This window comes from Eublepharis macularius, chromosome 15, assembly GCF_028583425.1.
Source record: "Eublepharis macularius isolate TG4126 chromosome 15, MPM_Emac_v1.0, whole genome shotgun sequence".
NCBI lineage: Eukaryota > Metazoa > Chordata > Lepidosauria > Squamata > Eublepharidae > Eublepharis > Eublepharis macularius.
In genome coordinates, this window is record NC_072804.1 from 53,937,335 (window position 1) to 53,952,965 (window position 15,631).

General features: G+C 50.9%; 1 protein-coding gene across 1 annotated transcript; it reads right to left on the bottom strand.

Moving 5' to 3' along the window:
• Positions 1 to 694: 694 nt before the first annotated feature.
• Positions 695 to 13,289, bottom strand: NOP53 (NOP53 ribosome biogenesis factor). Its single transcript, XM_054999627.1, has 13 exons — positions 13,065 to 13,289; positions 12,060 to 12,124; positions 11,464 to 11,548; positions 10,601 to 10,809; positions 8,972 to 9,042; positions 8,771 to 8,866; positions 8,370 to 8,474; positions 7,601 to 7,801; positions 5,975 to 6,150; positions 5,744 to 5,810; positions 2,942 to 3,018; positions 1,996 to 2,052; positions 695 to 775 (listed from the first exon to the last, which is right to left on the bottom strand). The coding sequence occupies exons 1-13, from the start codon at positions 13,271 to 13,273 to the stop codon at positions 769 to 771; spliced, it is 1,425 nt and encodes a 474-aa protein (XP_054855602.1). The 5' UTR covers positions 13,274 to 13,289; the 3' UTR covers positions 695 to 768.
• Positions 13,290 to 15,631: the final 2,342 nt, after the last annotated feature.

Genomic DNA, 15,631 nt, shown 5'->3' on the forward strand with positions numbered 1-15,631 from the left:
TTCCACCAGTGAGGATCAGGTTCAAAAGTGTACGTGTCAACACTGGGCAGGCATCAGAAGCACATCTGCTGGATCCGACCAAATTCCCTCCAGCTCCAGCAGAGGCCAATGAGAAGGCACCTGGGGCATTTACCAGAGGACACTTGGAGAGCACTGAAATTGTGTGCCTATTGGTATTGTGTAATTTCAGTTTTGGGGCACACTTGGGGAAAGACACAAATGAAACTGGAGGAAGAGCGTCACGTCCCCACAGTTTGCCCTTGGCCTCTGGCGACGAGGAATATCATAGTTCTGAAGAGACAGGTTGCGTTTCACTACCATGGCTTAACAGGCTATTAGAAACAAAATCTTCCATGTGATACGTTGTGAATTCCCAGAAACCGAAAGGCGGTGGAGAGCAGGACCCAAAGGAGGGACGTGCTCCTCCTGGCTTCTCTTCCCAACGCAGGTATATTTCATTATGACTGGCAGAAGAATTAGATATGCAAAGTGAGCCACTGTGTGCGCTGATTCATTAAGGGAGATCGCAGAGCAGCTTGTAACTGCATGCACAAGCTTGAAGCAGAGCGTCCATAGCCCTGGCCCGGAAGGTTGGATTTAAATGGCCCAAGACGTGCTTTTGCCCACAAATGGTGGAAGAAGGGTTATTATTTGCAAACGTGAACAGGAAGAAGGACGAAAGGCACAGATTAGGTCTGGCTTTTTTGTGTTTTTTAATGAAACAGGAAGGACGAGGAGTTCCCGGAATGTTGTGGTGTGAGCCGTGCTCTATAACCTGTGGTGAGGGGAAAAAGAGAGAAAGAACACAGTTGTGAATGGGGGGGGGCGGTTGAGTCGAGATCAAAGGAGCCTGAATGGCTGCAATATGGTGGAACGGTTGCAAAAATGGGGCAAGAGCTGTGAGTCATTCTGTCAGAAAACAGAGGATGCCCAGTAGAAAGAACACCAGCCCAGCCGCAAATCAAGAGCTCTCGGAGGCCTGGTTTCTGCCTCACCGCCCAAGAAAATTCTGGAGCGACTGTCAGTCGGCATGAGGCCCATTCGCCCAGGAAGCCCGTTTTTTCCGCCACCTGCTCTGGTTTTCTCAGGTCAGAACTGATGTGTATCTGAGGAATCGCCCAAGCAAGAAGGCAAGACCTCCTTGTGTGCAGTGGTTTCTCTGCCTTAGAGAGACAGGCACGGAGGGGGCGATCATGTCTGTTATCGGGAGGAGCCTTACCCAAGTTCCAGACTGAATTGATGCAAGCAGGAGGGGATGGCAGAATGATTGTGCTACTTAAGGGTAAAGGGTCCAGCAGCACCTTTAAGACTAACCAACTTTACTGTAGCATAAGCTTTCGAGAACCACAGCTCTCTTCGTCAGTTGCATGGACGAAGAGAATATGCATCTGACAAAGAGAACTGTGGATCTTGAAAGCTTATGCTTCAGTAAAGTTGGTTAGTCTTCAAGGTGCTACTGGACTCTTTACTATTTTGCTACTACAGACTAGCATGGCTAACTCCTCAGGATCTACTTAAGGGTGTAAGGGAGGGGAGGAACTGCTTATAAATGCTTCCTGTATGGGCTGGGCTGGGCCGGGCTCCCGTTTGTCTCTGATGTACTTGTTTCTTCTGTGGGGAAGGATTTTTTTTTTAAATAACGGGGAGCATTACCAATAGTGACACCCCTTCCCTGCAGTGCAAAGGCAACCCCCCGCTCTGCCACCTCCCTCCACCCCAGGTGCAAATCCAGGCTTTTGATATCATCCATTTGCAGGTGTCAGACCCAGGTATACTTTTTTTTAAAACTACGCAAGTCCTGAGAATAAAGTATGATGAGAAAAGTAAGGGATCTAGTGACAAAATCACGGTCACGTGAGCGGCCAAGTTCCTGACTGCAGCATCATAGCTGGCCTGCCCGTAACAGCACCAGAGAAACCATTTTAGGGTGGTAGGAAACAGACAGCTCCACAACCCCCCACCCACATTAGGGGGTGCAGGAAGAGCCCCACTTACGTTATCTCCCGGAAGGCCCGTTTTTCAACGTATTTCACACGGTATTTCCTCTTGAACCTAGTAGGGAAGAGACAACTTCAGGGACTCAGGCAGCAGACACATGGCCCTCCCCAAGTGAACACACCCCACAACAGAGAGCAGCTGAATGAGGGGGCAGCCCCCAGCGGTGGGAGAGTCATCTCCACTCCAAAAGCCACACACACTCTCACTACAAAAAAAAAAAAAAAGATTGTTGTTCACAGAGACTGTGGCGTTCTCTGTCCACACACTTGCTGACTTCTGAGTCTGGCATGTGAACCACCTCCGTTAATAAAAAAAAAAGCACCACGTTTGAGTTTTGTGTTACTTCACAGGTTATCTGATGTCTGATCTTCTCATTCGCACATGCAAATCAATGAGCAAGAATATGCATGTTTAAATCAGTACACGGGCCAAATGAATTCACCCCTTTCTGGGTTTTTCAGCTGCCCTGCCTCTCATACAGAGGCCTAAACCTGAACCTTTTACTGTTTACATCTTTTTCTAGGGATAGGGTTTCAGGGAAATCTTCACACACGCACTTTTGAGAAGTGCTGGACTGTGTGCTGCCAGAAAATGACTAAAGGGTCTCTCACAATCCTACATTTCTTACCCCCAGAGCCTGCTTGCTGCCTCTGAGTGAGTCCCTGTGCGGGTCTTGGTCTCCTTCAAACTAGCCACATTTCACATCTGGACCAATCATGAGCCCAATACAGAGCTGTAGTGAAAACTACCTGTCCTCCCAAGTGGGCCGTCTGCTGTGCGTTTGTATGAGCGAATGAAGCTCTGGGTCTAATCAATGACTCACACAGAGAGACAGTGGGAAGATTCCTTGCACAAAGGGCTGGCTGGAGTCCAATTTCAATTTGGGAGGGTGAGGGCGATTGTGCTGCTGCCCTCAAGAGTTTGGGGAACCCCGTTCACTCACTTTGCACGCTCCCTAGGTTCTATGAGGTTGCGTTTCTGTAGGCTCTTGAAACGATCCTTCAAGATGCTCCCTTCAGGCTGGGGGGGGAAGAGAAATTCATTACGTGAACAGCTGGACATACACAAGAGATGTGCCCACTTAGGATCCTCAGAAGTGGCATCTTTCAAGATGCCATGAAATATATTTGTTTCAACAATCCAGCCATACCCGGGAGAGACGTGGTTGGTATTCCTGGAGAAGCTGCAGAAAAACGGGGAGGGGAGAACCCATATACCTTCAACCCTCTTCTGGCAGTAGATCTGGATAGATCCTCTGCCCACAACCACAAATGGAAACTCGATTAATAACAAAAATTTTTAAACCATTTTATAAGACCAGCCGAAAACCCCCACAACAACACAGCCTGCAGTCTTTCAAGTTCTCCAGAGCTTTGGATGTTATATTTAAAAGGAGGAGAAAGGAAATAAAGGTCTGCCAGGCCTTAAAGTCTGTCCCCTCCCCCTCCCATCTGGCCAGATAAGAGTTCTAGACAACTCAAAAGTCTGTGCATTACGTTGTGTCACTTTAGTTGGTCTTAACAGATATGACATGCTTTTTCATTTTCGGGTTTCGCCATGCCACTTACTTTTTTTGGTTCTTATCCATGTTCCTTGCAATAACCAGAGGGAAAAAAGGAACACAAGAGCACCCGCTGAGCCCTCCCTTCCTTAGCACTCACAGAGGTGGCAGGTGCCAGCAACACAACTCTTCGCACAACATCAGCTCCTCACGTACACTCATTAGGTGCCTTCCTGCACTCCCTAACAGGAGCAGTTGGCACCAAGTTGAGGAGTTGCGGGGGTGAGGTGTTAAAAGCGGAGAGGAAGAAAGGAGACGCAGTGTGGAAGGCCCAGCGTCAAAGCCTGTTTGGCTGAAAAGTTCAGGGCTGCAGTCCCGTTGCAATCTCAGGCCAGCCTACCAACTTCAGAACTGTTGCAAGGGATCTGGTGTCGGAGCACCCCTCTGGCAGTGTGGCAGGCTGGTTAACAAAACAAGGAAGCAGAGTGTGGAAGGTGTGTGTGTGGGTGGGGGGGGGCGTGTAGAGCTAAGAACATGGAGCAGGCACTCGTAGGAAAAACATCTGTCCTACTCTGCGAGTTTCCCCTGGACATTAGGAGGTAGGAAATGAAGCATTTTTTTAAAAAATTACCAAAGACCTTTGGAACTCCCTGCCACAGGCCTTAGTCCAGCATACGTACAGGGCCACTTCTCTGCCTATGTTCCTCCACAGCAGCTTTGCTCGTCTGAACAGGGTCTCTCTCATGCAGGTGCCATCCTGCACTTGGGTGAAATCAACAGCTGCCCATACACGGGTTTTCTCTATGTGGCCCCTACCCTGTGGAATGGCCTACCTGAAGAGGTCAGGAGAGTCCCCCCTCTCCTGGCTTTCTGTATGGTAGGCTGTATGGTAGGCTGGTAGTATGGCTTTCTGTATGCTGTATGGTAGGGAGGGCTGTATGGTAGGGAGGGAGGTCTCAGATGCTTCACTAACGAGTTAGGGACCACAGACTTCACTACTATGTTGCTGTATGTACTATCTATTGCTTTAAGTATGTGCTCCTATGTGCTCCCTGTGCTTCAAGTATGATCCTACTGGATAGTTATATGTTGTCTAATATCAGCCCTCAAATTGCTTATGCTCCATTTCAGCATCTCTTCAACTCTGTATAGAATTCTTGCTTATACTATGTCTTTGTAAGCTTGTATTTATTTACCGTATGGCATTGTTTATCGAAATGTCCTTGATATTGATTGTACTAATCTCACACTATGAAATCGGTCTCGAGTCTCAATGAGAAAAGCGGACTATAAAGGACATAAATATATTTTTTTAAAAACAGTGGCAGGATAACATCACTGCAAAGAGTGGCAGCTGTCTGTGATGCCTGGCTGAATGCCAAGCTGGACGGCACACGAGCATCGGAGCAGCCTGACAGTTCAGGCGCTCCGGAGCTTCCTGGAGAATATCTGTGCCCCCCCCCGCCCCCCATGGGCTCCCACTACTGCAGTGACAGGAACGGGGAAGTCAACTACGGCAGGAGAACCTTGGTTTAGCACTCGCGCAACAAAGCAGAAGGAATCTGTGGGCCTGCCTGGAAAGAGAAGCGTGTCACTAACACCAAAAAGGATGCAGCACTGAGGACCCCTCCCCACAAAGATGCTCCCCTGGGAATTTCTGGAGCCCTGCAGCAGCCCAGTAGCTGAAAGGGGGTCTCTGTCAAGAAGGGGGGCTTTCTAGTCAGGTGCCTCAGCTCCCCAGCCCTTACCTGCTCGGCAGGTTCCAGGGAGACCCCGGGTGACCTTCACATTCCCAGCAAAACACTGCTGCAAATACTCCGAGCGCAAGGATGGGTCTCATCACTGGCCACCTTGAAGGGCTCGAGAGCAACTGGAAGCCTGGGCTGCCCCTGGGGTGGTTCTTCTTGCCACCTGCTGGGGCACCCAGACAGATGCCTCCTGCTCCAGAACCACCCTGAAGCACCCCCCCCAACTCCTCTCTGGGGAGGAGATTCTTTGCTGCCTTTCAAAAGGAAAGGTCTGAGCCGTGCAGCTTGCCCCAGGGAGGAGCCAAGAGGGCCAAAGTCAACTCTGCCGTTTAAAAAGAAGAACCATCAGCCCAGAGGAAGAGGGGCAGATCCACGACTCAGAGAACTTAAGAGAGTGGAATGGGAGAGAGACTGCAGCCCTGTCTTAGCACAGCTCATGACTCCAAGGCTCCCTGCAGCCCAAAGCCTGGGGGGGGGGAGAGGGGCACCCGCTCACCTTCAGCGTCCTCAAAGACTCCGCCAATTCAGTGCTCAGCTGCAAATCCAGATCTGGGTCTTCATACCTGCAATGAAGGATGGACCGGGGGGGGCTGTTTAGGAACACGCCCCATGCAAATCTGGGCCTTCTTCTGCCCCCTTCTCCTCCCACGGCATGTACCCGTGGGCGTGCTCTAGCTAAACTCCTCCCTCCCTGCCCAGGTCTCGCCTCATTCCCAAGGACTCTTACTTCAGTCTGCCCAGCCGCTTGGGCTTGTCGGCCTCAGCCTTCCGCTTGGCCTCCCGTGCTCGTTTCCGGCGCAGCAGCTCTGCCTCCCACCGCTTCACCTGCAGCCCGATGGAGCGCAACCGGAAAACCTCCTGTCGCCGGAGTCGTGCTGCCTTCTCACTCAGCTCCCGGGATTTCTGCATGCAGAAGTGAAAGTGAGATAGCGGCATAGCAGAGAAGAGCTTCCTTCCCAGGGTCACTGTCCCTTCCCCCACAGCAAGCCCCCTGCCCTCTCACCAGGATGAGATCATTGGAGCTCGCATCAGGGAGGTGGTCTGGGAGCTGGCCTTCCCCCATGCGTCTGCCTGGCTCACGCAGGGAGCAGATGGCAGGCGCCTGGCTTGGCCAGATGGCCGCGTGTTCAGAAGCTACAGCAGCATCAGTGGAAGGAGATCATGGAGCTGGCTTTGGCAAGCGGCCCAGGAGGCAGCCCCAACTGCCGTGGCGGCTTCTCAAGGGCAGCGCAGAGAGCCCTGCCAGGGCAGGGCTGCATGCTGGGGCCTAAACGCCTACGCAGAATGGGCACGAGCCACAGGTACATGTGCACAGACACAAAAGGAAGGCCTACGCATTGGTTAGGCAAGCGTGTCTTTCCCCTGGGTTAAAAAAAAAGTTTTTGGAAATTCTGTGCCATGGCAATGCAAATCCTCCACAAAGAAAACATGTCCGCAACATGTAGAAGTGCTGTGAATTTAGCACATCTGCATGGTTTCTCACTTTGCAAAATTTATTCCAATTATGCTAGGAGGGGCGAGGCGCAATGCAGAGCACTGAAACTCCCTTCCTCCAACCTGTGGGAACCTTTCTCAAACGCCCTCCTGAGATTGCAACAGGAATTGCCCATGCTTTCAGGATAGCATAAGGCCTAGAAACCTGTTCTTTTTTAAAAAACAGAAAACTGAAAGCAGGCACACCCAGGAAGCTAAATCCAGTGTTCAACGGTGCATGCTGCAGATCTTCTGCACTCCTACGGAATAAGAGGGAACACGCAGCACAACGCCACTCAAGGGAGGGTGGCCGTGTGGAAGCCAGCCCTGCCCCAGACACGAGCACCTTTCACAGCTGCATTTACCAGGCACTGAGGGACCCGAGAGTCCGTGCCTTCATCTGGAGGGCAACTGTGGTGGGTGGCCTGGCTTCAGCGTGCTACGGCCAAGCTCGAGATGAGCACGATGCCCTTTCAACTCCTTGAAGCACACAACAAACCCTACTTAGAACTGTAAAAATGCAATGTCCCCATTCTGAGGGACTGTACTCTTTGCTATTCTTTAAAAGGGATGCTTTAACTATCGGGGGGCAGTAATGGGACAGCCCCTGGTCTGAGCTGCGGTTCGTATCAACCTACAGCTCTGGAAGAAGCCAGCAAGAGACAAACAAGGGAACGTAACTATACGCAAACCCCTCAGGTGCACATACTAGGAAATCACTAACATGAAAGGGAGTGCGACGAAGACACTGATTCAGGGAGAGGTTTTGTTTGTGCATAAGCTTTTCCCAATGAGAGAAGACAGTACGGATGAACAGACCAGACATTTTATCAAGAAAACGAAATGGTGAAGGGGTGTGGAGAGAATTGGGCAAACGCACCAGCCGCTTGGCCTCCTTTTCCTTCTTCCTCTGCCTCTCTGTCTTCTTTTCTCCTGCTGCTGCGAGGGGCAAAGGGGCAGCTGGACCTGAATCTGCCTGAAGCTCCTCCTCTTCTGACTTGGGTAGCCTCCCCTCCTCTTCCTCGTCGCCAGAGTTGTCGTCCTCCAAAAGTCCCTCACACTGTTCCCGAAACACTGTTTCCTGGAGGAATACCAAGGAGTTAACAATGGGAGCATGGAAAGGAGCGCGCACAACACACTCGGGGACCAGCCTGCGCACTCAGCAGACTGTAATTTCAACCTACAGTTCCCTGAGGATGTACTCAACTTCCTTGGGGAGGTGCAGCAGTCACTAGGCCCAGCACACAGGCTACTTCCTGATGTTACCCAGCCAGCTGCCAACAGTGCAGGGATCCAATCAGACGTGGGCCTGAGCATCATGCGACACTTACAGGCCGTCGTCCCTGGCCTGGTTGCCTGTTCTTTCCCTGGGCAGGACAGGGGGTTCCCCCAACATGTGAGAAGGTACTGATACGGTGCTAACTGCTGAGTCCTATTAGGAGGCTAAATATACCCTCTCGATAGGCCGAGCACCGAGGAAAGTTAAAGCAAAGCCCGCTCGCTTTTAGCGGGAAAGGGAGGCGCCATCGGCAGCCCTACAAAACAAACTGCCACAGTCTACCTTTGCTCCTGTGGCCACCTTCCAACTGCCATACTTCCCCCCTTCTGCAAGTGCTGTGCTCCCTTCTCCCCCTGGGTGGAACGCGCACCTGGGTGGGGGCCTCCGCTGCGGTGGGGAAGCTGAGCTGGCGATCCAGTTTCTCCTGGGCCTTCTGCCTCTTCAGCTCGATTTCGTGGGCCTGGAGGAGCAGAGCCTGCAAGGGGGGTGGGGAGGACAGCATAAGGAGAACGAGCGTAGGAACGAGACCCAGGATCCTGCTGTTCGCTGTGCCCATTTCCTCGATCAGTGGAACTCCTGTCCGCAGCCTCCACACACAAGGATGTACCACTCTGACTTTTTAACAAAATGGAACAAATTCCCTCACTGCCTCCCCCCACAACATATGCCTCTTCCTTCCCCTAACCACAGGCTGAGAATTAACACTACTGCCCGCTCCCCCTGGAAACCTGGAACCCCTCCCAGCCAATCCATCTCTCCCTGCAAAAATACCTGGTGAGCTTGGAAGGTGGGATTGTAAGACCCCCCTGGTGCAATGACCTCCACAGCTGGAAGCTGCGATGGAGTCTTCAGTAGCCTGCCTGGGCGCTACAAGAGGAAATAAGAAGATAAGAGTGAGCAGAAGTCGTGGCCTTGGCCTCTCTTCCCCCAGCTAAACCTTCCCTGCTGCTGAGAAACTAGTTTGCTGCTTACTTTCACTGGCTGCATTTTGGTCTGTTCCAAGAACCACGTATCCTTCCCAGCTAGGACTTGATCCAATGGATCTAGATGGACGAGAGAACAAAAAAACCCCACTGCCACGGAGTATCAGGAGACACTAAACTTTTTTTTTAAAAAAAATGAAACTGGCTTTTGGTATCCAGTGTTGGAGGAAGAGACGACACACAACATACCGCCATTTGCCTGATTTCGGGGTGGGTGTAAATAAACAATTGGAAACAGGGTTGCGCACCAGCATTCTTGCTTTATGACCATCCACTCACACCCTGGGGTTAATCTGGAACCACACATTTCCTTTCTTACTTCTCAAACACACCAGCATAGGATTAGGAATCCTCAACTGACCCATAAGCAGGTCCTGAAAGGGAGGGGGCGGAGGAAATTCATCTCATGAGCCACTTCAAGCACCTTGACTAAAGGTATAAGTAATCCTCCTTAAAGCAACCGCCAAGTTCCCACAAGACATGGGATTGCAGCAAGGTTTTGGTAGGAACGCGAGAGACACATGGAGATAAGAGGAAGGATCTGGTTCATTTCCTTGGCCTGCAGCATCCTTGGGCCTTTCCCCCAGTAGAGGCCATCCCTGACTGCCCTTCTGGCCACACTCCAGCAGCTGCTGCAGGCCATGACAGGCTGGAGTGTGTGGGCGGCTGGTCACGTTCCTGCCACCCCTGGAGACCGAAGGGTGGCCTCGAGAGAGGTCATTTTGGGCTCTAAGGCGCTAAGATTAGCCCTGAATCCTCAACACAACCAGATGTAGGGTGGTGGTGGAAAAAGCAGCCAGGAAGGATCAACAGAGCAAATGGGCGGGGGGGGGGAGAGAAAGGGGAGGGTCAACAAGAAAGTTCAAAGGGCTTCAGCTTTTCTTCAAGGAGAGAGACGCTGAATCAGCATCGCCTCAGCGGGATGCTATCACCCACTGCTCCGAACTGCCAGGCATGTTCCACAGGCAGCGACGTGTCACAGGGCAGATGTAAGAAGGACTCCCTTGTTGGCCCACAGGACCAGCATGTGCAACACAGCCCACCTAGCCAGGGAGCTATTCTGACAGCCTGGCAGAGACTTTCAACTCCTTCACAGCCCAGAGATGGCGCAACCACCTCTCACAACGCCGTGCTGCAGCTGGCAAGATAATCTAGGGTATCAAAGCTCTCAACCATTCCTGCTGTTGCTGCTGAAAGCCCTTAAACACCCTTACAGCTTAAACGCGTGAGCACAGTTCCGGTTACAACGTCCCATTCATAAACATTTCCCTGAACTGTCAAAGAACCCTTTGGGCCTGTTGTTGGATCAGTGCTGACCTCTCCTGGTCAATGCTGGTATGGCACCTGAAAAGTTTCAGAAGTCAGGAGGGCCCTGGTGTTTTCTATCTGCCACCCTAACGAGGCAAGGACAGAACGCAGGCAATTTCTAACATATCATCTGTGTTGGAGAAAAACAGAGGGGCCTGTGAAGCTGGAAGATACCTTCCACAAAATGGTGTGTGTATCTGCGTGTGATATTTCAATGCTGATTGCCCTAGAAGAAATCCCACAAGTTTAGTTTCTTTCCCAGAGCAAAGAACAGAAATGCGTAGGCCTTGGCCTCGCTCCTTTCTCTTACTTGATTCTGACCAGATATCATAGAATGCCCTAGAAGGGCTAGCGGTGCTGCTGGCTTCCACAGAAGCAGGTTTTGCTGCCGAAGCTTTCTTCAATCTCTCTTGGAGGAGACGTTCTTTCCGAGGCACCACCCCTTCCTCTGCTAGCTTCTCCCATAGCCGCTGCTTCTGCTTCATCTTCTTGCCATTGGGGATCTGGTGGGCAAGGATGCTGAGGAAAAAGGCAGATTTAGGGTCATGGAAGCCAAACAGCCTGAATCGGTTTTTCTACCCCCCTCCATTCAGTGCACCCCAAAATACACCTTTTGCTACTGCCGTGCTGTTGTTCCTTGGCAATCGGAGGCTGCCCTTTAACCCAGAAGGCATAACAAAGGAATCTTATACTCTGTGGTCAGTTTCCAAAAGAAATGGGGCTTGGGAAAGGAGGACTGCATACAGAAGAACGCTGTATTTGAAGGTAGATTCCACAGTGTGCTACTAAAGGATCTAGAGAGCATGTCTCATGAACAGAGGCTGAAGCAACTTGGCCTCAAGGGGAAGAGGGAAAGGTTGACAATTTTCTGATAAATTATGTGGCCAGAAGGGAAGAGGAACTGTTCAGTGAGTGTTAAGACGATCAATTTTTTTAAAAAAAAAAGTTAGTCAAGTTTTAGATGCAAGTTTCCTAAAACAGCTTAAAAACCAACAGTTTAACGAAACCATGGATGAGATAGCAAAGGGAAGGAAGCAATTATTGTCACCCCTAGTTTGCACCTTGCCACAATGTTCCCAGTTGTCCCTGAAAGCAAAGAGCTTTCCCTCTTCTGTGACACACAACATATGTAGTGAGTACTGGGGGTCCCCAGAGGAAGATGAGGGAACTCACTTTTTGGGGGCAGGCACCTTGGAGTCTATCTGTAGGATCAAGTCGACCCTCAACGGTTTCTCTTTGCCACGGTTCTGTTTGCGGTCTGGGGGAAACACAAGACAGACTTTGTCAAATGGGCACAACCCTCAAACAGGAGCAGCAAAAGAAGCTGAAATTAGCTCGGACCCAATTCCAGGTGCTCCAGTAAGCCCAACTCCCTTCCCGCAGGAACCAGAAACTTCAATGCCCGCTGTCTCTCTCATAAATCACTAGGCTTCTGGTCAACAACAAAGTTCTGCTACTGAAGAGAAACAGACTCAGCACTGCCACCAACACGGGACTGCCCAGAAACCAGAGCCACAGGCCACACCCACACTCTCCACCAGCTTTCGAACTGACAGCCGAGGAAGCGAAAGAGTACGCTCAAAGGGGAATGCGTATGATGTTCACCAATGACAGACAAGGGACCACAGGGGGACCTGACATACAGGTAAGTTGGGTCATCCACTGCAGCCACCAAGAGATTCCTGCCCTTTAGATCCAGCCTCCCTTCTCTTTGATCCTCCACTATAAGTCAGACTGACCCCCTCCACGGTTCAGCTGTAAGTCCTCACCTTTTTCTTCACTGCCAGTGTCCATGAAGAACAGGCTGTCATCAGGCTTCTCTGATACCGGGCCTCTGCACGGAAGGAAAAATAAGAACAGTTCTGTGTCATGGAAGAATAAACCTTTGTGAAATTCATGCACTGCAGGAATTTTAAAGCATCTGAGTGCTACATAATCTAGTAGATTTATGTGAGTAGCCATGTTGGTCTGCAGTAGAATGGCAGGATTTGAGGGTCAGAGAGCTCCCTTCATCAGAAGCTCTGACTCTCAAAAGATTTACACTCTGAAAATCTTGTTGGTCTCTAAGGCACCACTGGAATAAAATCCTGCTGTTCTACTGCACGCCAACACAGCTACCCACTTAAAACTAAGGTGCCACTGGATTCAAATCCTGTTAAACTGGCAGTAATCCTGCAGTGTCTCAAGCAGAGAGCACGACCCAAGACACTTAGAAGGACCACACACCCGTGACTGAATCCAGGTGCTTCCAGTGTGTATTTTTTTCTTTCCCTTCCTCCAAGAAACAGAACTCAGGGGTGGCACAGGCAGCTCTCCCTCACTTGATGCTCACAGCACACCTGTGAGGTTAGATTAGGCTGAGAGAAAGCAGCGAGCCGGAGGTCACCCAGAGAGCTTCAAGGGGGTTTGAAGCCAGCTCTGTCACATCCCTGTCCAACGCTCTCTCCTCATGACACCACATGGGACAGGCGGGGGAGCCTTATCTGAGCGTGCAAAGCAGCGCTGTCAGCCTCCGGGTGGTGGCTGGAGACCTCCTAGAATTACAATTAATCTCCAGACTACAACGACCAGTTCCCTTTGGCTGCTTTGGGGGGTGGGGGGAGACCGAATGACATTAGACTTAGGCCCCCCTCCATGCCCCACATATCTCCCGGAATCTCCCGGGCTGATGTTGGCAACAGACCGCAACGCCTTCCCCTCCTCCTCCTCCTCCTCCCCTTTTCCCCAGGCACATCAGAGTGAAGCTGCCCCCTCTCTCCGCCCCCCTCGCTGACCCCAACTGGCGCATCTCGGCCGCCTGCTCGTCCAGCCATTCTCCCAGCTCCCGGCCCAGCTTGGCCTCCGGCCCCCGCCAGCGCTTCCAGCCCTTCTTGCGGTTCCGGGCGCCCTTCCCGCCCGCCCGCCGCGAGAGGGGCCGGGCCGGGTCGCGGGAGCCGGCCCCGAAGCCCAGGAAGCCCGAAGCCGCCTCAGGAGCCGCCGCCATTTTGCGCCACGAGAGAGCGAAAGGAAGCGCCTCCGCCTCTCGCCCCAAACAGGAAGCCGGGAAGCTACTTCCGTCGTCGCGTCCACCATATTGGGAAAGGGCAAGCGAGGCGCCGTGGCAGTAGAGAAGGAAGGCTAGAACAGTGCTTCCGGTATGGGGAGGCCGCTTTTTGGGTTTAGCGCTCCATCCGACGGCCTCGGGAGGGGCAGAGAGCTCAAGCTAGAGCGGCACATCATTGGGCTTTTTCTGGCTTGGCGCTGTTACTGTGGGGCCGCTCTGAGCCTCAGCATCTCGAGTTTTGTCACCTGGAGACCAGTTGTAATTCAGGGAGCTCTCTAGCCACCACCTGGAGACTGGCAACCCTAGTCCACCCCTAAAATCTCCAGGTGTTCCCAACCCAGACTGACCACCCTAAGTGGCATACATGATTCCCCACGCACCCACCCACCCACACACACACAAACCTTTGGGGGTGACACTGCTGTGCCTAAGGTCACCTGCCAATGAAGCAGGCAACGGAACAAGACTCGGGTCCAGTGGCACCTCAGAGACCAACTAGCTTTCCAGGGCAAGATTCAGGTCCAGAACCGGAGCCGAATCTTGCCCTGGAAATCTAGTTGGGTCCAGAGCTGGACCCAAATCTTGCTCTTCAACTACAGACCAACAAAGCTACCCCCCTGAAACCGCTCTGCAATGGAAGCTTTCCGGGTGACCTTGCATCAGTCACGTTCTCTCATCCGAACCTACTTTACAGGGTTGATGTGAGGATAAAACTGGAGTTAAGGAGAATGATATAAGCCTCTTTGGGCACCTCTGGGGGAGAAAAGCAGCATATAAATGAAGTAAACGGGTCTTCTCCGCTGTTGGCTGCTTTGATTCTTGTAAAAGAATGCTGATCTAAATGGACGTTGTTCTGATCCACTGAAGGACTTGCTGTTTTCTTGAATTAGATTACTTAGCCACAGCTTAATGAGACCTTAAGTGTTAAGACATCCTGGCTCATTCGGGCAGTCCATTCTTGCCTTGTATATTTAGCGCATCCCTGACAGAGAATGGGAAGCTTTACAAGAAGAAGTTAACACAACGGCACACAATGTCAGTCATACAAAAAAATAAAGGAGTATTTTCTTGCATGCAAAAATGTGCCCTTGTTAACGGAGGAACGATTCCTATTTCCTGGTACCATTCCTGAAAAAATTCTTCGAGAGGGATAGCTGTGTTGGTCCGTTGCCACAAAAATGAGCCATGAATCCTGTTTATTTATGAGATGATTGCTGTACCCTGAATCTAATAAAAGCGGCAACTTCACCGTCTAATCCTATGAATGTGTATACTTGGAAACCGGTCCGGTTGAGCACGATAGGATTTGCTGTCAAATACAGTGAAAGTAAGAAGGCAACCGCCTACCAGAGGGTAACAACTTCCAATACATCAACCACAATTCAAAAATGTTAATCTGAAAAATTTAAAGTGCTGAAAGCGCTCAAATATGCTCACAGTAAGCACAATAAATATAGCAAATATAGCAAATACACAATGTACATTGTGTATATATGAATTGTATTTGCTATATTTATTTATTTGCTATACATTGTGTATATATGAATTGTATCTGCTATATTTATTGTACTTTTTGTGAGCATATTTGAGCACTTTCAGCAGTTTAAATTTTTTAGACTGGAGAGGTCAGTTTCACCTCTCCAGTCTAAAAGGGTGTGGGATCTCAACCAGAGGGCAGCTGGGAATGGAAATGGGCTGGAGCTGCCTTCCAGAGCTAGGCTTCGATCTGGAGAGGTTCTAATGGGCTGAGGTTTCCCTTCTGGCAATTCACAGCCCTTTCACACAGCTCCACTGTATAGCAAAGCATTCGCCCTGCCATTGGCTCTCTTTTTAAACTACCCTTCCCAGCTAGCACTGTATCTCCTGACGCTGTCTCGTGTAGAAAGAGCATTGCTTTCAGCCATGGGGGTGTGCAAAGGTAAGTATTGCCAGGATAGCAGACGAACCGGTACTCTGACCAGCAGCAGTGCTCCAGGGTGTTACTAGATCTTTTTTTACATCTCTTGCACCCTGGTCCTTCTTAACTGAAAAGCTGGGAATTGAACCTGGGAGTTTTTGCGTGTAATGCAGATGCTCCAGCGCTGAGCTAAAGCCTCACCCATGCTTAAGTTTTAAAATAAGCAGAACTGGTTATTTATTTTGGCTCCCCCTCTGGAAACAGTTCTCTATGCGCCTTTTGCCAGTTCTACATTTAGTCGGCAGAGGGCAGGCCAACTCCAGCTGAGCACTGGGTGGGGCTGGAAATGTGATTATGTTTTTCCAGCTTGGCGTTGGGCCGTCAACTGTTTTCACAGCAGC

Excerpts from the sequence above, each read along its gene's own strand:
- NOP53 (XM_054999627.1), bottom strand. The coding sequence starts at position 13,273 with ATGGCGGCGGCTCCTGAGGCGGCTTCGGGCTTCCTGGGCTTCGGGGCC. Across the intron at positions 11,549-12,059 it reads CACTGGCAGTGAAGAAAAAG|ACCGCAAACAGAACCGTGGC; the intron begins GTGAGGACTTAC and ends TGTTTCCCCCAG. Across the intron at positions 6,151-7,600 it reads AAAAGGAGGCCAAGCGGCTG|AAATCCCGGGAGCTGAGTGA; the intron begins GTGCGTTTGCCC and ends TTCTGCATGCAG.